At 45.7% G+C, this 23,604-nt stretch overlaps 1 protein-coding gene across 1 annotated transcript in view; it reads right to left on the reverse strand.

Annotated features, from left to right (window-relative positions):
• Positions 1-225: 225 nt before the first annotated feature.
• The window catches only part of BARX2 (BARX homeobox 2), a 71,365-nt gene continuing 47,986 nt past the window's right edge, over positions 226-23,604 (reverse strand). The window contains exons 2-4 of the mRNA XM_021696258.2: positions 14,531-14,831; positions 9,661-9,745; positions 226-1,228 (exon numbers count right to left, since the gene is read on the reverse strand). Of these exons, the coding sequence (XP_021551933.1) occupies positions 962-1,228; positions 9,661-9,745; positions 14,531-14,831 (653 nt within the window). The 3' untranslated portion in view covers positions 226-961. The remainder of the gene's footprint in view (positions 1,229-9,660; positions 9,746-14,530; positions 14,832-23,604) is intronic.

Here is a 23,604-nt window from a genome sequence, read left to right on the forward strand (position 1 = left end):
AAAAAGGTAAAGCTGTTTTTAAAGCTGGAAGCCCACAATGGAAAGTGGCTGACGACAGAGCTGCTCTGGCAGAAGGTGGTGGGAGGGGTGGTGGGCAGAGACCAATCTCTTATTTTATAGTGGGGGAAATGAAAGCCCAGGGAGCCGGACTATCTCTCTGGGTCTTTCCATAAGACGTATACAGACAAGGCTAAATATACTCCCCAGAAGACACAAAACACCCAATCCTTTTGAAAGATTTATTTTAATTAAAAAATAAAAGTTATCTTAACATAATCTGCTTTGCAGCTTCTGGGATGGCAACTCAATAAAGCAAGAAAACCAAGGCTTCTCAGTTCTTGGGTCACCTGACCATCTTATAATGGGTACAAAGGCACACGTGTCTTCAAACGAACTTTATTCAGAAACAATTCTAGTAACTCAGAACTCGCTTCCCCCAACTCTTCTTTGCCCACCCTCACTGGCCCCACCCCCCCCCCCCCAAAAAAACCCAACAACCAAAAACATTAAATTCTCTTTTAAAACTACAGAAATAAGTGCTGAGTCAGCAAGGAAGCCAGGCCTGCTGCCCAAGCTCCTCCATGATCTCTCTGCTTTGATGACTGGCTGCCCAGGGGCTGGAGGGAGAGAGCCCGGGGCAGTCCTTCACCGCGCCAGCACCAGGGGGGTGCGGGCCCCACAGCCCTCACCCCAGCAGGGGCAGGCAGTTCCAAGGCACTGTCTCCCTTCATCAAGGGCATCCCGTGGCTAAAGCAGCCTTTCAGGAAGAGAAAGGCCTAAGGCAAGCAAGTCTTCGTCAAATGCTTGTGATGAAAACCACTGAGACCCGTGGGGGTTGGGAGACGTGGATCTCTTCTCCCCAAGTTTACCAGGCTTTGGGAGGCGGATCCCTCCCTGTTCTCCCTGACTTCCCTCTTGCCATTCCTCCCCGTCTCCCCCTTCCCCCAAAAGAGTTTTTATCTTAGCTTGATGGTGGGGGTTCCGAAGAGGCTACTGGCAACTCCTGGGGCTGGCCGGGGGGCTCTGCCACCTCTAAGGGGACGTCGCATGCTTTTGGTTCCTGTGGGTCACAGAGCTCCTCCTGTCTCTGGGAGGGTGCAAGGCGCTCCTGGCTCTGGGCCTGGCTGTTCATCTTCTCTTCAGCTTCGATCTCTTCTGATGTGGGGATGGAGTTCTTCTTGGGACGACCTTTGGGTTTTGTGGGTGCTTCCTGTCCACCTTTAAGAACCTATGTGGGAGAAAAAAGTCATTAAGTCTAATAAATAACTCCCTCCCTCCACTTTCCCACTCAACAGTGTCTATACCGTTCCTTCCCAGCAGTGACAGTCTGGCAAAAGGTATTTTCAACCCATCACCTCTAGAGTATAAAGACATCTTCATTCTTTATTATTATTATTGTTTTAAGGTGACATTTAAAACAAATTTTTATTTACTTATTTGAAAGAGAGAGAGAGCACGTGGGTGCGCGAGCACGAGTGGCAGAGAGCCAAAGGGAGAGGGAGAAGCAGACTCCCCGCTGAGCAGGGAGCCCGACGACTCGGGGCTCCATCCCAGGACCCCAAGATCATGACCTAAGCAAAAGTCGGACACTTAACTGACTGAGCCAACCAGGTGCCCCAAGACATCTTCATTCTTTAAATGTTCAATGCACTTTCAGCAAGTATCACATATTTTGGCTTTAAATAAAATGATCACAAACACATTAAAAAAATCCAACTTCAACAGTAAGGAAAGAAATAAAAATTAAAATATTAATGCATTATCTATCAAGTTGACAAGTTAAAAAGACAATATTTGTAGCAAGCAGGAAAATAAATCGTGTGGAAGGGTGATTGGTACAACCTTCTCAAAAGGCCGTCTGAGAATTCGAATCAGAAGTCTTAATACGTGCATACAGAAATTCCACTTCTAATAATTTAGCCTAAGTAAATCATCAAAGACTGAGATAAAGACTGATTTGCAAAAATGTACATCAAAAAATTGGTTATAATGGCGAAAATTGGGGGGAAATAAACTTTTGCTATATGATTGGGTAGATAATTATAGTATATCCCAAAGAAAGAATACTTGATAACCATTACAATCATTACATAGGAGAATGTTTAATGACATGGGAAATATCATTGATGCACTTTTGTGGAAAGTAGGTTATAAACCAGCATAACCCAATCTGGAGGACAGACAACCTGTTCGCAGTGTCAAGATCATGGAGAATTTTTAAATTTTTTCCTTTCTGTATTCTCTAATTTTTTGGTACAATGATCATGTGTAAGTATTTCTGTAATCAGAAAAAATATTATAAGGAACATACAACTGAATGGTTCAAAGACGGAGTAGAGAATAGAAAGTTCTAGCTAGCTTTGAAAGTCCAATCACTAAGTTAAATTCTAACTCTGCTCCTTAGCAGCTGTGTCTTAGAGGGTGACCAACAGATACATGTATACAAGAGAGCAAGAACTCTTCCTGCCGTGCAGAACAGGCCTCCCACCTTCCTCACCTTCCTCACCTGGTGAACTCCGCTTAGAGAGTGCTCCTCCGGGGAGCTTCCCTGACCTTCCAGGTCCACGTCAAAGGCCCTCCACCGTGTGCACGATGAGCTCTTACATTTCCTCCATTAGAGCACTTGTCACAAACCACTGTCCCTGCATGTTTACTTGCCTGCCCCTCCCACTCAGCCCCTGCACGTAGCAGGCATTCACCAACTGGTGAATGGTATTGAACTGGTACTGAACAACGAGCCTTTCCCTGGAGGTGAAGAAAGGTACAAAGCAAGCAAAGTAACAGTGTCCCAAATAGCCTTTGCTGATCTCAAAGGACTTGCACATTTATTATCCCAACGTGTGATGTCCATGAGAATACTCTGACTTAACGAAGGGAGAACTTTAAGAATATGTATAGGTTACTTTAGAGAATCACAGACAGTCCCTTCTTCCACTGGCTCTGAACTCTGACTTGCTGCCCTTGTGGCTTTTCTGGGCAGCTGGTGAGAAGGGCTTCCGGAGGAAGCACAGATAATTAGGAGTGAAATGTGTTTTTGCTACTTACATAGCCCACTTAATCTTATCTTCCGTAGTTGAACAGAGGTTCCTTGAAGGTAAATCTTGCAACTATCCCTTGCTTTATGCTCCAGACAAATAACTTTCAACTGACTCTACTCAGTCACTAAATCCTTATCGATTACATCTCTTTCCTTCAAGAGGACAGGACCTCCGGGTGCTGAACTGTAGTAATGAAGGCAGTAACTCAATAAGCCAAAAGTTCCTTTTTTAAACAGCTTTATTGAGATATAATTCACATACCATACACTTCACCCATTCATAGTGACGATTTAGTGATTCTGAGTAGTCAGAATTGTACAACTATCACCAGAATCCAATTTTAGAACATTTTCATCACCCCCAAAAATGAACCCCACACCCATTAACAGCCACCCGTAGTTTGCCCCAGGCCCTGCCCCCCAAGCCTAGGCAACCACACATCTGCCTTCTGCCTCTACAGATTTGCCTATTCTGGCCATTTAATATGAATCGAGTTATACAATATGTTATCCTTTGCGACTGGCTTCTTTCCACCAGCATGGTGCTTTCAAGGGTCATCCATGTTGCAGCCTATATCAATATTTCAATTCCTTCTTATGGCCAACTAACAGCCATTGTAGGAATATACCACATTCCATTTACCCATTCATCACCTGAGAGACACTTGGGTTGCCGCTACCTTTTGGTTGTTGTGAATAGTGCTGCTATGAAGAGGAATACAGAAATATCTGTTCATTTCTTTTGGGTGTATCCCTACAACTGGAATTGCTGGGTCATATGGTAACTCTATCTTTTTTCGAGGACCTTCCAGACTGTTTGCCAAAGCGACAGCACCATGTTCCAATCAGCAGTTTATGAGGGTTCCAGTTCTCCATATCCTCACCAATACTTGAGGGTACGTCTTTCTGATTACAGCCACACTAGTGGGTAGGAAGTGGTACCCTGTGTTTGTGAATTCCATTTCCCTGATGACTAAAGAAGATGAGCATCTTTTCCTGTGCTTATGGGCCAGCCATATGTCTTCTTTAGACAGATATCTATTCAAATCCTTTGCCCATTTGAAAATTCGGTTATCTTCTTATTGTTGAGTCATAAGAGTTTTTTATACACATTCTGGATACAAGTCCATCACCAGATACAAGATTTGCAAAGGTGTTCTCCCATTCTGTGTGTTGTCTTTTCCCTTTCTTGGTGATGTCCCTCACAGCACGAATGTTTTTAGTTCTGATGAAGTCCAATTTATTTTCTCTTTCGTTGCTTGTGCTTTTGGTGTGCTCAGAGGATTTTGCCGAATCCAAGGCCATGAATATTTACTCAAATTTTCTCCTAAGAGTTTTACAGTTTTAGCTTTTACATGTAGGTCTATGGTTCACTTTGAGTTATTTTTTGTGTAAGCTATGAGGAAACCCATAAGCTCTCAAAACCATCTCCTTTTAGCTGGGAATCTGCTCAGCCACTGCACTTTCCACGCGCACAGCTAACACGAAAATATGAAGGGGACCTCTAACAAGGTATAGATGCTGACAGAATCCACCTCTGGGGAGAAGGCGTCCCTATATTCCTTTTCACATAAGTCAGCATCTGATTTTTATTTCAGTCTGAGTGCAGGCTGTTGAAAGTGCCCAGATGTGCCAAGATGGAATTTACATGTTGAAAGCAGCTCCACTTGGTATAAAAGAGGTTCTACAAAATTAAGTTGCCCCATATAGTAATCAAGTTATAATAGGGCAGGTCTAAGGAACCCACCTAATTGGCAAAAGAAAGTCCAGCCCAGCAATTAGCGAACACCACCCACACAGCTTGGATAGACCCCACCTGGCTGTTTTCCTACTGCACAAAAAAAAAAAAAAAAAAAATCAAAACAATCAGACCATTTTCTAAATGGAATAAAACATTCCAGCGCAAGCAATAATTAGGAGATAACTACCCTCTTGGCTGCTTCCCGCGCTCGACCTCTGGCCCCTTGCCTCCCAGCACACCTGAGACATGCAATTATCTCACAACCGCCCCATGCCAGGAGCTGCGCATTCTCATGCACCCCATGGCCCTCCTCCCGGGATCCCTCCCGCCCAATTATTCCTGAAGCCAATTTAGTCCCCTTGGTGGGGGGAGTCCAGACAACCCACCACAGCACCTGAGGTCACATGCCTCTCGGAAAAACAGTAGACACCATCTACTTCTAGTGGCTGTGCTTGCTGCCAGCCTCAGAACACCCCCCGGCCCCCCAAATCCTTAAACTAGATATTCAAATGTTCTGTTGCTGAAGATGTCAGGACAGGCCTGTTTCCTTCCCAAGGTGCTCAGGTGGGAGACAGGCAGTCTGACAGCAGAGCATGGACTGTCAGTGCAGGGAGGGACCTTCTGCCTCCCCCATCACTCAGACAGGAAACCGAGCAGGCAGAGGTGGTTTGTCATGGTCCAAGAGCAAAGCCAAGGGCAGGGCTGGGATTTGAACACACAACCCTGCCCGCTTGAATCTAACGCTCTTACCCGGATCTCATCGTGCATAACGAGCGAGGGATACGTCGTATTTGCCACCGTGCTTTCTCATTCTAATACTGACGTGCAGTCCCCCCGTCTCCCGGCAGACCCTGGGTCACAGACTCCTTCACTAGGGGTGCTTTCTGCCCCTTTTTCTTGGCCTTCATCTGCGGCTCTCTGGAGCCGGGAGAGTCGGATCAACCGATGACTATTTCCATGAAGCTGAGAAGCAAGTTCAGATTCTCCGGCACAAATCTCTTCCCAGCACCCTGTTCAGCAGCCTGTCTCTGCCTGAAGATGCAATGCCGTCTCAGACGGGGCCCCACATGCTAAGGCACTGAGTGGGAGTAGGCCCGGCAAGTGAGGAACGAGCAAGAACAAACAGCCAGGATTGTTCTCACCCAGAAGAAAGGTTCAGGGCCCCAGAAACCTATAGAATTCATTTTCTGTCTCTATGTCTTCTGGCCTCCCAAATTGTGGATTCTCTGGAGACTTGAATTACGTGGCCAGGTAAATAATAATAATAAAGAAGAAGGAGGAGGAGAGGAAGAGGAAGAGGAGGATGGCGGCTAACACTTCTCAGCTCGTACAGGGATGAGCTCAGTTAGTAGCTATAAGGTACATATGTATGAGGCATTTTCCTAATGAGAGCTGAGAGAGATCCCTGAATGATGAGGCACTTTCAGCCTGTTGCAAAACTCTGGGTCCTCCCGGAACTCAAGCCAAACAGAAATGGAATAGAGGGTGAGCGTCCCACCTCGTGTGCAGGATTGAATTTACCCAACCCGCTATAGGTTACAAATGCTGACCGGTAAAAACTAGTCCAAGATGCTATCTGGCCTCTGGCAGTGCTCTCCTTGGCTGCCGTGTGAGTAGCTCTTGAGAATCAAGTGCTAATCTTCTTCCAGTTCCAATTAGGTGACTAGCCTTGAGACATCTTTATTACCCAATTAGCTTTTTCTTTTCCTCCCAGTACTTGAAGAGATAGCCTTGGAAGAGTTCTACTAGGAAAACATATGAGGCAATCAGGATCCCAACAATGCCTCGCTGTTCTGGGGGAGTCAGAATTCAGACCTGCAACGGAACAACCACCTTCCCATTTTTAGCTCTGGCCATTCTGAAGTCATTCAAAGTGCCCCAGGTGCTCCGGCTCCTTCCTTCTGCCTGTGACACCCTCCTCACCTTTGCTTGGCATACTTCTATTCATCCACCGAAACCAATTTAGACAGCACCTCTTCCATGAAGCCCTCCCTTTCTCTATCCTGATTCTGAACCCAGTAAATCCCACTGTGGCCCTGATCCCTCTGAATAATTACTAGTTTCACGGGGCGGCCTCCTCCCACCTGACGGGAGTACTTTTTTCTTATTTTATTTTGTAATGGACAGTTTTGTGACTTATCTTGGCTTCTCCATCGCCTGGTGCTCCATTCTGAGGCTCAACATTTAACTGCTAGAGTGGACAGAGAGCTTGGCACTCCCGCCTCCCCAAGGGACCTGAATTTGGTCGGCCCGTGGAATGCTGAGGTTAAATGTGCTAACTGACTTCCATTTTGCTTTATGCGACATGGATGACCCTCAATAACCAGCTCCCACTTGTGCTGCCGGCCCAGTGGCTGGTGAACAACAGGTAATGTCAGAGGTGAAGGCACACGCTCGTCCCACGGGCATCGGGCGGCGCGGTGGTGACGGGGATGGCAGGCTGTCAATTCCTTAATCCTCTGACTCATGAAGAGATCGCTGATAACCGATTTCAACAATGCCTCTGCCACTCTGGAGACCTTGATTTCGATGATGATGATTGATGAGGAAGGAGGTGGGTGGTGGACTTGCCCAAGTCCAAAGTCAGCCAGGGAGGGACAGGCATGAGAACTCGGGCCCAGAGTTTCTAACTCCCCGATCTGGTTCTTTCTGAGAAAGATCAGTTCCCCGGGAGGTTTCTGCCATCATTTTCTTCTTTTCTTTTCCTTCTCTCTTTTTGTTTATTAATAAAGATTTTATTTATTTGTTTGTCAGAGACAAGAGTGAGCGTGGGCGCGCGGACAAGCAGAGGGAGCGGGCGGCAGAGGGAGAAGCAGGCTCCCCACTGAACAGGGAGCCCGATGCAGGGCTCGATCCCAGGACCCTGGGACCATGACCTGAGCTGAAGGCAGGTGCTTAACCGACTGAGCCACCCAGGTGTCCCTTCACCAACATTTTCATGTGTCTATAGCATTCTGGAGGTTTTGGACCGACTACATATTTAATCGAATCCCATTTATCCTTCAACATCTTCCTACACCTTTCTCAAATACCCATGCCCTGAACATTTCCGGGCTTATACACCTACAATAATTACAATTCAAAGCAGCCCTGGCTGCTTTCTGGACCTTGATTCTCCAACGAGATCACAAATGCCATGAAGGCAGGTTTCTATCTCATTTCATTACTTCCTAAAGTGCCCAGGATAAGGCACCGTTCACAAGAGATGCTAATACACATTTGTGGATTCATCCGGTACACGTGTGTTTGTACTGACGTCTCGGCCTCACTTTGTAAGCATTCCGTGAGCCATGGCCTCCACCTGAACATCCTTCCCTCGCAGGCTCGGGTCCCCCCAGAGGAAATTATGAGATTTGCCCAGGAATTCCCTTTTGGGAATATAATACACACTGCCTCACTGGCTTTTAAAAAAAATGTTGCCATCAATATTAATTTACAACGTATTTATTTTTCTCATTGTTAGCAGGCAACAGCAAGAACTAACGTTTTCAGAAAAAAATTATTGGACAAAAGCACAAAATTGAGGAAATGTCTCCGTATCTATTAGCTATTTTTTAAAAGACTTTATTTATTTGAGAATGAGCAAGAGAGAGAAGGAACGGGAGAGGGACAGAGGGAGAAGCAGACTCCCCGCTGAGCAAGGAGCCCAGTGCAGGCAGGACTCGATCCCAGGACCTTGGGATCATGACCTGAGCCGAAGGCAGACGCTTAACTGAGCCACCCAGGCACCCATAGCTATTAACTTACCTGTTTTCCTGAAAACTAGGGGTGGAAGAAGGACCTCAGTTTTAGTAATTGTAAAAAAAAAAAAAAATCATATTCCAGCCCTTGAACACCAGGAAAGATAGCTTGTGGCCCGATGGGTTAGCAAATTAGAGTGTCATCCAAGCAGGTCTGGACCGCCTGGCCCGCACAAGAGGAGAAAGGGCCAGTAAGGTTCGGTGAGGGTGTGAGGAAGTCTCAAGGCACAGGCCATCGCTTCCCTGGTCTCTCAAGGAAACGGGCTGCTTCCCACCCTCTTTTCCCAGCTCACCTCTTTTCTCTGGGCTTTGACCTTTTCCCTTGTGGTTTACAAAACTGGCAATGAAACACGCCAACCAATTTGGAAAATACGGATTTAACAGATTATTCAAATTTGCTCTTTTTTAAGAAAGAGTGAACTATGATGAAGTGGAGTCCCTCACAAAATATGGAGATGTCTATTATTATTATTTTTTTTTAGAGAGAGAGTTGTTTATGCTAATAGGTCCATTTAGAAACCAAAGATGGAATGATTCATTAGCTAGGTCGTAAAGCAGTTTTAGGGAAAGCTTAGTCCATGATACCATGTGCATCAGAGGAACCTGGGAGCTTGTGAACACCACATTCCCAGCCCTGTCGCGGACCTCTGCACTCAGGATCCTGGGAGGGCCTAGACTTCTGCATTTTTACCTGCAATCCAGGTTCCTCTGACACCCACCGAAGCCTGACAACCCCTGCATTACAGCACGCGGAGCCCAGGAACAGATGCACCCTATATGTCATTATAAACAAACAGTCCTGACTTCTATTCTTGGCGACTGGTGGGAAGGGGGAAGGAAGTTCTTTGAAAAGGCTAGCAGGTGGGGTTAAAACTAGCAACGGAGAAGCTTGTGGGCTTTCTTTTATTTCTAAGGAAACTGTGAAAAAGAATATCCTGCTGATCAGGAAATCCAGGTCAGGAGAAATGGCTTATCTGACTGTCCCAACTACCTCCCTCCCAGCCAGCCAGCATCATAAAAGGCCTTCCACTCTCTGGAACCCCAAACCACCAATGGTCCTTCCTGCCTTCTTCCCAGCCCTGGAATAAGAATTTTCCCTATCATGATGGGGGCACGGTGAGACTCACTCTCTTCTTTCTTACCATTTTCTTCCACTTCATCCTGCGGTTCTGATACCAAGTCTTCACCTGCAGTTGAGTGAGTCCCAGAGACTGGGCCAAGTCCAGCCTAGAAGGCGTGAGATACAAAGGAAGGATGAGGAAGGAGGGAAGGGGCAAGTAGGGATGGGGTCCTGTGGACTAGCTCTAGGCACTGCTATCAGAGCATGGACTTCCCCCATTAAACCAGTTCTTCCCCCAAGAATCTCATGGATGAAACTCTGAGAACCTAAGAAACAGATGCCTATAACCCAAGGACACCTGGTGTCATCATCCTGGAAACACTGTCTGCACGGGACCTGAAAAGGATTTCTCAGCGTTGATTGCGAAGTCCTCCTTCTGACCTGACAGAGTCTTTACTGGGATCCCATACAAAATGAGGACTCTGCCCCCAAATCCAAACTGGAAAGGAAAAGTAAAGACCTGCCATCCTTGTCAAAATCCTGCTTATCACCACAGATGCAGCGCAAGGCCCCTCCTACAGGGGAGCCTCCCCACCCCCATGACACCTCCCACAGGTTCTGCCCTCTGGACCTTCCCACTGGTCAGCCATCACCCGGGTGGCTCCACGTTCTCAAGCATTCTCTGTTTCCCACGAGTACTTTCTGCCTTCCTGACTCAACCGCAAGAGCTTCCTTTCTGTCCACAAAAGTGCCTATCAGGTTCTCAATCCAGACCAAGGGCTCAAAAATACTTTCCAAAGGATGGATTCATGCACTGTAGCTGCCCTAAACTGTTATAATGTTGGGTTCCAAAAGAAACATTCCATCTGTAGCCCCTCCTGCTTCCCATTCTATTGCTAACCGTGGTTCTGCATTTCTCTGTAGCCTTCTGGAAAGTCCTGAATGTCAAAGCCATTCCTGGCAAGTGTGAGGTTGGAGCTACTTCCAACAACACAGCAACCATTTCTGGAGAACCGTGGCATCCCAGGCCCCAGGCTCAGCCCCCAACCTAAGCTGTCTTATTTATTCCTTTCATGACGCTGGGAAGTAGGTATAATTATTCCCATTTTATGGATGAGAGATCTGAAGCTTGGAGAGATTAGAATCTCTCAGTAACCATGGCCAAATCCTGTCTGCTGCCTGTTTTTGTAAATAAAGTTTTTATTGGAACACAGACACCCATTTGTCTGGTACTGTCCACGGCTGCTTTCCTGCTGCAGCCTCGGAGGTGAGTAGTTAGTTGCGACAGAGACTGAAATTATTTTCTCTCTGGCCCCGTACAAGAAAAACTTTGCTGACCCCTGGTAGATGATCCTAGAGCGAGAGGTGGAGCCGGGATGTAAACCTACTTACGTCTGGCTTGTATACCTCCGCCTGTATGGGGGCTCCCCTCCACCCACCATATTTTTGCACAAGTTCAATCTGTCAAAGGAAAGCTCTTGCCTGGTTTTTGAGGAGAAAAGGCGAACAACCCAACTGGAGCATATTAAATGAGAAAGAGAACCAGGCTTCCAAACTCAGTCCTCAATACTACAACTATGGACCTATATTGAGAAGAACCCCAAGTCTACTACCTGAGCGCCAACTGGAAGGACCACTTCCCTGTGGCTCCAACCCTGGTCACTGCAGCTATGGGTTTCTAGAGCAGCAACCTGGGATGGGCACCCTTGCCACAGGGAGCGGGGGTCACCACTTTCGAAGTCCTAGATGTCTGAACATTACAATTTGTGGCTCTGAGGTCCCTTAGGTCCCACAAACCTTCACAGCCACAAGCCTGAGCCATGGGGACTCCCGGGTGTGTGTTCTCGGCCTCAACTTTCTCTCCCCAAGGAGTGCTGAGCAGCATCTCACGTGAGCAAGGCCAGTGGGTATCGGCAGTGAAGGTTCCAGATACTGACTGCTGGCACTGCGGCTGCTCAGCCCCCTGCTCCGACCAGAGGGCACGATTTAAATCTCCAACAATAGGGCGCCTGGGTGGCTCAGTCATTAAGCGTCTGCCTTCAGCTCGGGTCATGATCCCAGAGTCCTGGGATCGAGTCCCACATCGGGCTCCCAGCTTGGCGGGAAGCCTGCTTCTCCCTCTCCCACTCCCCCTGCTTGTGTTCCTGCTCTCGCTGTCTCTCTCTGTCAAATAAATAAAATGTAAAAAAAATAAAATAAAAAATAAATCTCCAACAATAAAAACAGTCTTCCTTCCAAAAAAACCTCAGAACCTGTCTTACATCTGCATTCACATATATCTGGTTGTCCCAGGAAAAGGGCTACTGGAAGCTAACAGTTTTACTCGAAGTGATTAACAGACTGAAGCTAATAAATTCCCAGCGCCAACAGCACTTAGCTCTCCCCACTAATGAAGCGCTGCTTCCCAAGCAGCCATTCATTAAGAACCAAAAACCCAGGAGGCTGTCCCACAGGCTTCTGGTCTCCCAGGCTCCCACTGCGCCTTCCAGGCCGGTTCACCTGAGGCCATCAGGTGCATTAGTCAATGGCAGGCTCAGTTCACAGCTCGGCCACTGCATTAGCAAATGGTGTTAGCTCACTTGGGAAAAATGCACCCCTGACTCACTCTGGCTACAGAAACGCGCTTCACTGTCATCGGCTTTCTCTCATTACCTGCCACCGTTAGAAATTCTCACTTCCCTGCATATTCGCTTAAATGGGGTCACCTAGGAAACTGGAGAAACAAACAAAGGGGAAGACGCAGAAAGCTGTGGGAGGAGGGAGTGCTCATGGCGCTGGTCACGTAGGGAGGTGAGGAACATGGGAGAGGGCGGGTTAAGGCAGCAGCTTCCATGCCAGCCAGATGGTGTCCTTCTCCCCAGGCAAGTGAATCAGTCCTGCGTAGGTCACCTGAGAGGTGCCTGGGCAGGTATCAGGAAGTCCCAGGAGCTTGATTAGGAATGAACATTTCTGTTAAAACATTCTCTGACTTCTAGAAAATAAGCCTAAAATTCTACCCACGCCTGCTGAAGCCCTTTCAGTGTACTACCATGCAAGTCATAAATAATGGCGCCCACCTCCACTGGCTGCGCAACTCCCCAAGGCTCTCCATTACCTGCTGGGGGCACCAAAATAGCTCCTGGTAACTGGGGATCCCTTCTGTCAATCCCCAATTCACAGCCACATCTCCGCTGTCTGGCCAAAGGCTCCCCAGATGCTCATATCCAAACAGAACTCACTCTTTCCCCCACCAAACCCGCTCTGCCCTCTACCTTACAACTTCGGTCCTGGTATCCCTGTCTACACCGTGGCCCAATCCAGGAGGAGCAGACTTCCCAGCTCTCTTCTCTCTTTCTCACACCAATGTCAAGTCTGTCCATTCCACCTTCTAAACTCTTCTCCAATCTATTCCCCTTTCTCTGTGCCCACTGTCACCACCTTAACTCTAGTCTTCAGTGACGATCCCTGGGCTCCCTCCCACCCCCCTGCTCCATTGCTTCCCTCTCAAATCAACCGTTTAGGGTGCCACCAAAGCAAGGAGTCTAAAATGTAAATCTGGCCATGTCCCTTCCCGCTCTTAGTGGCTGTCAATGAGGATAAAGTCGGCATTCTTTGGCCAGGCATGTGAGCCTTCCCACCTCCAGCCTCATCTCCTGCCAGGCTCCCATCTGCCCCTTAGCCTGGAGACATCCTGACCGCCTGCATTCCCTCGATGTGCCCAGTGAGATGTGCTTCTGTGCCTGTGTGGGCCATTCCCTCTGGACTCAAAGCTCTTCTTAAGTGTTGCCTCCTCTGAGATGCCTTCCTGAGCCCCATCTGACACACTGAGCAACGTCTCTGGGCTCCTCCAGCCCTTGGAAACACATTGGCACCAGGACCCGTGCCCTGTGTTGTGGGTACTTGTTGTCCTGTCCTTCCCTAGGATCTCCTCCAGAGCAGGACTCTTGTCTCCTACTTTCTGGACTCACAGCCCCTGCCGCAGTGTCTGGCCCCCAGCAAACCCCCAGCACACAGCTGATGGGGGGCTCAATTAAGTGAATCAGTAAACAGATGCCCTTTGATCAGTGATTTGTATACTCCTCTCTCTCTTAAATTTGGGTCAAACAGCTACTAACTAGCTTAAGAGATGCATGTGAGTTTCCTTCCCTTTCTCTTTAATAGGACTAGAGACAAACCTAATACAGACAAGGAAGTGAGCAAAAGAACAGAAAAAGGACCTGGAAAATCCTCCCAATAAATTAGATCACATATTAGCTCAGCCATCTCCAGCCAGATCCCCAGAATGAGTTTGAAGGAATAAGATAAGATACACATTCTTGCATATTTTGTAGTTAAGATACTAAATTAAAGAAATAAGGTGAGATATTAAGGCCTCTGAGTAAGTCAGGGGTCACAGTCCCCTCACCTGGCTCTCAAAGGCGTTTAAAGAAGGGACTCACATCCGGGTCTTGCTCGTCTCTCAGCCAAGTGGTTCTGACTTGATATCCACCAAATTTACCAGGACATCTAACAGCTCCTCAACTGAATCAATCCAGGCCTTCCCAGTCAAGAGCCAGGCCCGCAGCCTGAGCCAGCTGGGAGTCGGAGGGTGGGGAGAAGCCTGAGAAGGTGACAGGTCCCAAACGCCCAGTGAACCCCACTGCGTCTGATCCTACTGTAAGTGGCTTTAAACCCCAAACCTATTTTCCAGCTCAGAGCCTGGGCAACCATTCACTAAACTTGACTTTGTTTCTTATGGTGGAGTAGTTGAGTTAAATATGGGGATACAGCCGGGGCTTAAGTGTGATGAGGGCAGGTGGGCTGGGCTCTGTCGAACAGGCTGAGATTACACGAGCCAAGGACGAGACTCCTGCCATCATGAGGAACCTCTCTCTAACACAGTCCTTGTGGCTCTCCGTCCCACCCCGAGAGCAAAAGGCATCTCCCCTTCCCAAGGGCCTTCCCTGCGGACAGTCATCTCCCCGGGTTCTCACCTGTCCGGGGTGGACAAGTACTTCTGCTTCTGGAACTTCTTCTCCAGGCCCATGAGCTGCAGCTCGGTGAAGATGGTACGACTCCGGCGGGGCTTCTTCTGCCGCGGCGTGGGCTGCTCCGGCTCCGACTCGCTGCTGCCCAGAGCCTCGCCCCCTGGGGCCTCGGCAGAGGCGGCCTCGGAGGCCGGGCGGCAGGACAAGGCCTGGGCAGCTCCCGGGGGGGCGGAGACCAGGTGGGAGATGACCGCGGGCTGTCGGGTGATCACTGAGAGGAGAGGGTAAGCCCGAAGGGAAGCGGGGCCTAGAAGACAAACAGGGCGGCAGGTCATGAGACGAGCCAGGGTGGAAGGGAGCCAGGGGTGCTCAGAGGACCACTCACCCACACCTGTCGGACGGGTGGGGCCTCCTGATCGTAAGGAGGTAGAATGGAAGAAGGGGAAGAGGACCTAGAACTGCTCGGTGGGCAGGTGAGCTGTGCTCAGCCTGATGTGTACGAACATTCGAGCTCCCCGCCGCCAAGAGGTTCCCAAAATTCGTCTGGTTTTAAGTGGGCATGTCCCCACCCCCTCTCTTTTAAACCCCTAAATTCTGGCTTCAGAGATCCGGGTCAATAGTCTGAGCAGATGAAAAGAAGTAGTTAGAAAAAGCTAGAAACCCACACTGAAGAATAGAGAATAGATTTGTAATATACAAACTGCCTGAGAACCCCCTCTGGTCTTTATAAAAACACATAGTTGCAACTATGAATTCCTCCTGAGAGGTCTCCAGACCTTGAATCGTGACATTTTTCAGAGCTGGAAGGAAGCTTAAAGATGATTTAATTCAACTTCTTCATTTTGGACACAAGACCGAGTGAAAGGCTCAGTGACTTGCCTAAGATCACAGAGCTAGGAGTAAGAAGATCCAGGAATCAAACCAAGTTCTTCCGGCTTAAAGTCTAGAGCTCTTACCACATCATGAATCACATGGATACATCAATTGGGGGGGAGGGCGGGGGGGGGCAAAGAAAAACCGATTTTAATTCACATGAAAACTCAGATCCATTACGACCTGCTGCGTACAGCACTGTGTGAAGGAGGCCGGTCAGGCTGGGTCAAAGCGTGGCTGAGGAAAGAGAGCGGAGTTTGACTGCTGATGTCTGCCGTGGGCATTTGCAGGGGCGTATGGTGGCATGTAAGCTAGTTATGTGCCACTCCTGCCTTAGGAATTTCCAGGCAGTAGTACTTTTCTGTCCAAGACTCTGTTACGTCTTTAAAGTTCAAGAGCTCTTGCTTTTCGTTACTCAATAGAATCGTGTTTAAAATGTCATGATCATTACCTACGTAAGTCATTTTATCTCTCTGGGCCTCAGTCTTCCCATCCATATAGCGAGTAAAAAAAAGCAGGTAATTTCAAGGACTTCTTCAAACCCTAATATACTGATGCCATAAAAGTACCTCTCATCCCAAGCCCATCTTGATACCTGATGAAAATAGGGAAGACTCAGGGGTCGCCTTCGGGACTCGGCCCAGCCCTGACAGCTCACTACAAGGGCAAAGGCAAGCCTGTGAGCCAACCAACGCTCACGCTACCTCTGGGTTAAAACCAACCCATGTCACAGAAACACCCGGGTGCTACTTGTGTATTGTATTTCCCTCCTCTGGGTTGGCATTTCTCTTCTTATTCATTCCTGTGCTTCTGTTTTGGGCCCCAGTCATTGTTATTAAAACAGGTAACTTCTCTTGTTCTTTGACTCCTTCTCATAAAGCCCAGTAGAAACCACAAAGTTGTTAAATAATAAATCACCAATGGCTATGTCTTCCATTAAGTCTCCAGCCAGGGCTAACACTTGAGGTTTTGCGTGGTGGATTCTTCTTGAGGGAAAAAAAAAAAAAATCATCTGGGAATGAATTATAGCAAGAAAATGAGGATACCTGGGCCTGTGGTTTGGGATCTCCTAGGATACATTATGAAATGTCACTTCTTAAAAACACTATCAGAAAGCTTCTTCACAGGTACAACGTAGTTCTCATCTCAAATCACTTTATTCCTTTAATTCGGACATTTCCTTTTAAAAGGAACTATCTTTATGAAACAGGCTAATTTAACATCTAGAAGCTTAGGAGCTTACCAGTATAGGAAGTGGCTAGTTATCTACCTGTCTGTAGGTTTTTAATCACCAGAGTTTTGGCTTTCTCTTTTGTAAGAGAGTTAAACTTTTTTTCCCCTAACATTAAAAAATATTTGGGACGTATGGTAATATCTAGTGTTGGCCAGGATATGGGGAAATGGGTACTCATATATTGTTGGTAAGAGCGTAAATCAATATAGTCTTTTAGAAAGACAAACTAAGCAATACCTCTCAAAGTACTGACCAAGCAATTCTATAATTTGAGACCAATTTTCCCACAGGCACAAAGATTTATGTACAAGCATATTCACTGCAGCTTTGATTATAATAGTGAAAGAGGGAAAACAACCCACATATCTACAGCAAAATGATTAAATAAATTGTGGTACATCTGTAGTATGAACTACAATGTAAGCACTAAAAAGACCTATGTAAAAAGATAGCTAGATTACATGGAAAAATGAACTGGAAATGGAAAAAAATTCTAAAGTAAATTATTGAGAGAAAATAAAGGTATGGAACAATTTGCATTCTATTAAAAAAAAAATCTGGATGTGTGCCTGCATTTATAAATGCATTGTTTATAAGCCCCGGAAGTTAGTCACCAAACTATTAACAGTGATTACCTCTAGAGAAGACATGGGAGTGAAGTAGGTGAGAGCTCACTACAAGGGCAAAGGCAAGCCTGTGAACCCCCTCTGGTCTTTATAAAAACACATAGTTGCAACTATGAATTCCTCCTGAGAGGTCTCCAGACCTTGAATCGTGACATTTTTCAGAGCTGGAAGGAAGCTTAAAGATGAGTAAGAAGATCCAGGAATCAAACCAAGTTCTTCCGGCTTAAAGTCTAGGCACCACTGTGGCCTGAGCCAGAAAGGGAGCAGCTGCATAGTGAGAGTGGTCCATTCAGGGCGTGTGCCTTCCAGTGAGGGGTGGAAGAGCCTGCAGAAGCGCTGAATGTCACGTCTGAGCTACAGGGAGTGCCACGTCAGGTCTGGGTTTTTGGCTTTAGCACACAGAGGAATGACGGTGCCATTGGCTAAGAAGGGAAAGATGGGACAAAGAGCAGACCAAGATCTCTGTTTTATTTATTTATTTTTTAAAGATTTTATTTATTTATTTTGAGAGAGAGAGAGAGAGAGAGAGAGAGAGAGAGAAAGCACAAGCAGGGGGAGGGGCAGAGGCAGAGGGAGAAGCAGACTCCCTGCCGAGCAGGGAGCCCCATACAGGACTAGATCCCAGGACGCTGAGATCATGACCTGAGCCGAAGGCAGATGCTTAACCAACTGAGCCACCCGGGCGCCCCGAAGATTTCTGTTCTAGAGAAGCTGCTGTTACACACGGTAGATGTGCTGAGGAGGCAGCTACATGTACCAGTCTGGAGTTCAGAGAAGAGCTTAGGCTGGAGACACAACCTGGACTCCTGGGAGTACATGTGGCTCACAGAACCAGAGGATTAAATGACACCACCTACAGAGCAAGTGAAATAAAGAAATAAAGAGATCCAAGGATGGAGCCCTGGGGTACACCAACATCTGAGGTCATAAAAAGGAAGAGAAGCCCATCAAAGGGACCAATGAAAGGAAGCGGAGAAGTAGTAGGAAACCACTCCCTAGATGATACTTCTGTAGTACACCTGACCTCTAAACAATGTGGGGGCTAGGGGGACTGACCCCACAGTTGAAAATCCTTGTATAAATTCTGACTCCCCAAAAACGTAACTGCTAATAATAGCCTACCAGTGACCAGAAGCCTTACCGATAAGCAGTTAACACATATTTTGTATGTTACATATATTATATACTGTATTATTACAGTTAAGTAAGCTAGAGAAATGTTATTAAGAAAATGCATTTGCAGTACTGTACTGTATTTATTGAAAAAAAATCTGCAGCTAAGTGGACCCATGCAGTTCAAGCTCGTATTATTCAAGGGTCACCCGTATTTAGATTTTACTACAAGCACGTATTATTTTTGTAATTTAAAAAAGGAAGAGTTAGACTAAATGAACTTCAGTTTTGTTCTCATTGTAAAGTTTTAGTATATGTCCAATTTGTCAAAAAAGAATTTTCATGCCCATAGTTAAAACTTCTTCTAAAAAGCTGAGCAAAACAAACAAACAAAAACCCCAAAAATCCCACAACCAACCAAACAAAAAACCTCAACAACCTAGAAATCCAGCAATACATAAAATATGTTTGGTTTTAGGACACCGCTAGTAAAACAAATATTGTGGTGTTCCGAACAAAGGGGACTCTCTCTTTCAGCCACTCCTGAGCCAGTGGGTCTAAGGAATTTTCTTCTTTCGTGATAGAAGATGTTTGAGTTCTCATGCTAGGTAGAATCATATTCTTTCTTTTAAAATAAAAACTGTATAATGTGGAGAAGTGATAGTCTTTAACAAGTGGTCCTGGGATGACTGGATATCCATATGCAAACAAAAAAACTGTAACCTAGAACTCATAATTTATTTTAAAAATCAGCTGAAAATGGATCATAGATCCAAAAGTGAACATAAACTTATAAAACTTTTAGAAGAAAACATAGGAGAAAAATCTTCATGACTCTGGGTTAGACAGGGAATTCTTAGCTTTGACTCCCAAAGAATGTCACATTAAGGAAAAAGGTGAAAAGCTGGTCTCCATCAAAGGTAACAACTTTTACTTGGCAAAAGATACTGTTAAGAAAATGGAACTACAGGCTACTGACTGGGAGAAAATATTTGCAAATCACACACCTGACAAATGATTTGTATCCAGAATATACAAAAAACTTCTCAAAGTTCAGCAATTTAAAAAATCACTCAATAAGAAAATGAACAAAAGTTCTGAGCAGACACTTCACCGAAGTGGATACATAGACAGTATATAAGTACGTGGAAAGATGCTTAGCTTGATTAGCCATTAAGGAAATGCATATTAAAACTATAACAAGGGGTGCCTGGGTGGCTCAGTCAGTTAAGCAGTGGGCTCTTAATTTCAGCTCAGGTCATGATCTCAGGGTCCTGGGATCAAGCCTCACGTCAGGATCCACACTTAGCGTGGAGTCTACTCCACATTCTCTCTCTCCCCCTCTGCCCCTCCCCTCACTTAAGCACATGTGTTCTCGCTCTCTCAAGTGAATAAATAAAATCTTAAAAAAAAATAAAACTACAACAAGATACCACTACACATCTGTTAGAATGGTCTAAAAATTTTTATAAACTGACAGTATCAAGTGCTGACAAGCATATGGAGCAACTCAAACTCTCTCTCATATGCTGCTAATGGGAATGCAGGCAAACAGTACAGCATCTTTGAAAAGGAGTTTGGCATTTTCTTACGAAGTTAAATTTACAGTTACCACATAACCCTGTAATCCCCCCTCCTAGTATTAATTCAAGTGAAAAGAAAACATAAAAACCTATATGCAAATGTTTATAGTGGCATTATTAGTCATTATCAAAAACTGGAAATGATCCAAACATCCCTCAACTGGGATGCAGAAACAAACTGTGGTACATACATGCATACAATAGAATCATGGAACACTATTCAAGAATAATAAGGGAATATGTAGCATCATGGATGAATTTCAAATGCATTACGCTAAGTGAACAAAGCCAGACTCAAAAGCTGCAGAATTCCATTCACAAGACATCCTGGAGAAGGCAAAACTAGAGATGGAGAAGACATCTAGCAATCAGTGGTTTCCAGAGATTAAGGGTGGAGGAAGAATTTGACTATAAAGAGGCAACACAGGATAATTGGGGGTGACAAGGCTGGGTTTTTATTATTATTATCAGAGTGCAGTTGACATACAATGTGACACTTGTTTCAGGTGTACAACATGGTGATCGGGCTACTCTCTACCTCACACTACGCTCACCCCAAGTGTAGCTTTACCACCTGGTAACAGGACTGGTTCGTATCTTGACTGTGGTTCTGGGTTATACAATTGGATGCATTTGTCAGAGCTCACAACCATACACTGAAATAGTGAAATTTTACTGAATATAAGTTAAAAATAAAATTTAAAAGGAGGAACACTCATACACTGTTGATGGGAATGTAAATTGGTACAGCCATTATAGAAAATAGTATGGAGGTTCCTCAAAAAACTTAAAAATAGAGCTACCATATGATCTAGTAATTCCCCTACTGGGTATAAGACATCAATTCAAAAAGACATACGCACCCTTATATTTACTAGCATTATTTAAAACAGCCAAGATATGGAAGCAACCTAAGTGTCCATCAATAAATGAATGGATAAGGAAGATGTGGGCTATATAAATATAGATATATATATAATATATACATAATGGAATATCATGCAGCCATAAAAAGGATGAGCTCATGCTCTTGGAGACAACACAGATGAGCTAGAGGGGATTATGCTATGTGAAATAAATCAGACTGAGAAAAACAAATACCACATGACTTCACTCATGAATGAAATCTAAAAACTATTTAATAAACAAAAAGCAGAACCAGACCTATAAATACAGACAACAAACCAATAGTGGCCAGAAGGGTGAGGGCTTGGGGGATGGACAAAATGGGTGAAGGAGAATGGGAGGTACAGGCTTCTAGTTATGGAATGAGTAAGTCATGGGAATAAAAGGCACAGTGTAGGGAAGATAGTCAATAATATTGTAATAGCATTGTATGGGGACAGATGGTAGTTATCCTTGTGGTAAACAAAGTAGAATGTGCAAACTTATTGAATCACAATGTTGTACACCTGAAACTAACGTAACATTGTGCATTAACTCAAACAACAGATAAATGGCTTTTGGAGATTTATGCGATTTGGTTCTGTAACACTTAAAACCAACCAAAAAACCTTCATCAAAAACAAACAGGGGCACCTGGCAGGCTCAGTCAGTAGAGCACACGACTCTTGATCTCAGGGTCATGGGTTCAAGCCCCATATTGGGCATAGAGCTTACTTAAAAAAGAAAAACACAAAGTTCTAACGAATGACCATGATCTACGGCACCGTCCTTCACCAAAGCCTATAGTTGTAGGAATCCTGACCCGAACTCTGAGGCAAGTTCAGTGACAAAGCTGCACTCTATTCACGGGCTTCGAGCACCGTGTGATGTTGGAGACGCATACACAAGGCCACTGGGATGAGCATATATGTTTGGGGGTTTCAGGAGGACTGCCCTTGTAAATAATACGACTGCGGTGGGGTAATGTGTTGAGTTGTCGGTCCTTGGAAAGAAGGAGCTCAGCCGCACCAGAAGTCAGGGTGGGTAACGTGCGTGCTACGCACTGAGTCAGTCTCCCAAGAGGCAAACCAACCAGGGAGCAGAAAAGTGAGACAAAATACACTTTAGCCAGATGTTTGCTGTCTTCTCTTGTTTTACTATATGCCCCGATTCCCAACGAAACCACACTGGCCCTGAGCTTTAATTTCACAAAGCTCTGGCAACTCCCATTTCATATTCCCACAAACGTACTGTGAGATCATCCAGCCACATTTTTATATTTTGGCTGAAAATCAAATGTAGGTTTTAAAAATAGTAGGGAGAAAATAGTAGGGAAAAATTTACAATTAACACATACGTTAGGGGGCACTGCGGTCACTGGGAAAGCGGATGATGTATAATGCTATGTATTAAGTACGTCTTTCTCTTTCCCTGAGAATTATCACTATGTGAAAATGTTGACTGAAGACAGCTGCCCTGCTCTGCCAGATCATTCACATACACTTGTGAAATTCAAGCACATTATCTGCTACTGAGTAATGACTATAAACCAAGGACATTGTTTAAACAAACACATTTTTAGTTGACAAACGGAGTGTAAACATGACCACAGTGAATGGGCATTTTCTAATCATTGTTTTCCCTCAACCAATCCCCCTAGCCAATGTTTTGCTGCAGGACGGATATCACATAACTGTCTGTATTGTATGCCTAGAAGTCATTCCCTGCCAAACGACTGGCTGTTTTGAGAATCTGGTTTTGGATTAGAAAATCTGAGTGCATCAGTGGTCGGTATGCCCTGGGACATCCCAGGGTGTCTGGGATGATACAGAACATTCAGCAGGCTAAACAGAACATTTTCCGGTTGTGTTGATTCTGGATACTGTAAGCTCGTGCACATGAATGTGTTTGGGCCAGGGAGAGGCACGGTCCAGGCACATCTCCTCAATATAAATCTTCCTTCATGGCAGAAGTCTGTCCCCTCCAACTACAGCTGTACTTGAACTTCAGAGCAGAATCCCCAAAGAACAGTTTCTGTTCCTACGCATCTCCCGTGGGCTTCTCTTCCATTCTTCCAACATACCAGTCCCCAAATCGACTCTCCACACCCACATTTCCGGTTGACACAGGCAAGGGCCAAAGGTCTGAGTGGATAAGAATCTCCAAGCTGCTTGCTTGACTGATTTATGTTCCAGGAATGTGTGACCTATATATCTGCTGAAAGCTTCAGAGGGTCGAAAGCAACACACACAAAGACATGGTGCCGAAATACTCAGATAACCTGACAGACTCAATGGGACAACTGGGTGGCTCTTAGCTGAGCTTCCTGGGAAAAATCATAAAATCACCCATGCCAAATGATTCCCAGAGGCTCACATTCCTACCAATTGGCTGGTAATCTGGGGTAGGGGAAAGAAGAGGATCTCTACCATTGACTTGTGGAGTGATCTTGAACAGGTTACCAAGACTTTCTTCGTTTCAATTTCCTCTTCCATAAAGCAGGGCTAATCATAGTTCACCCCTGAAGATTTCTGTGAGGATGAAATGCATTACCCTTTGTGAAGTACCCAGTGGGCATTTCATTGCTATGCCCTCCCTTTCCTTTCCTGCCTTCACTGGAGTTGCCTGATGCTCTGTGAGGAAGCCAAAGAAAAGCAGATACATTTTCTTTTCTTTTCTTTATTAAAGATTTTTATTTATTTGAGAGAGAGACAGAGATAGTGAGAGAGAGCACATGAGCTAGGAGGTGAGGGAGAAGCAGGCTCC

This window comes from Neomonachus schauinslandi, chromosome 11 (genome assembly GCF_002201575.2).
Source record: "Neomonachus schauinslandi chromosome 11, ASM220157v2, whole genome shotgun sequence".
NCBI classification, from domain to species: Eukaryota; Metazoa; Chordata; class Mammalia; order Carnivora; family Phocidae; genus Neomonachus; species Neomonachus schauinslandi.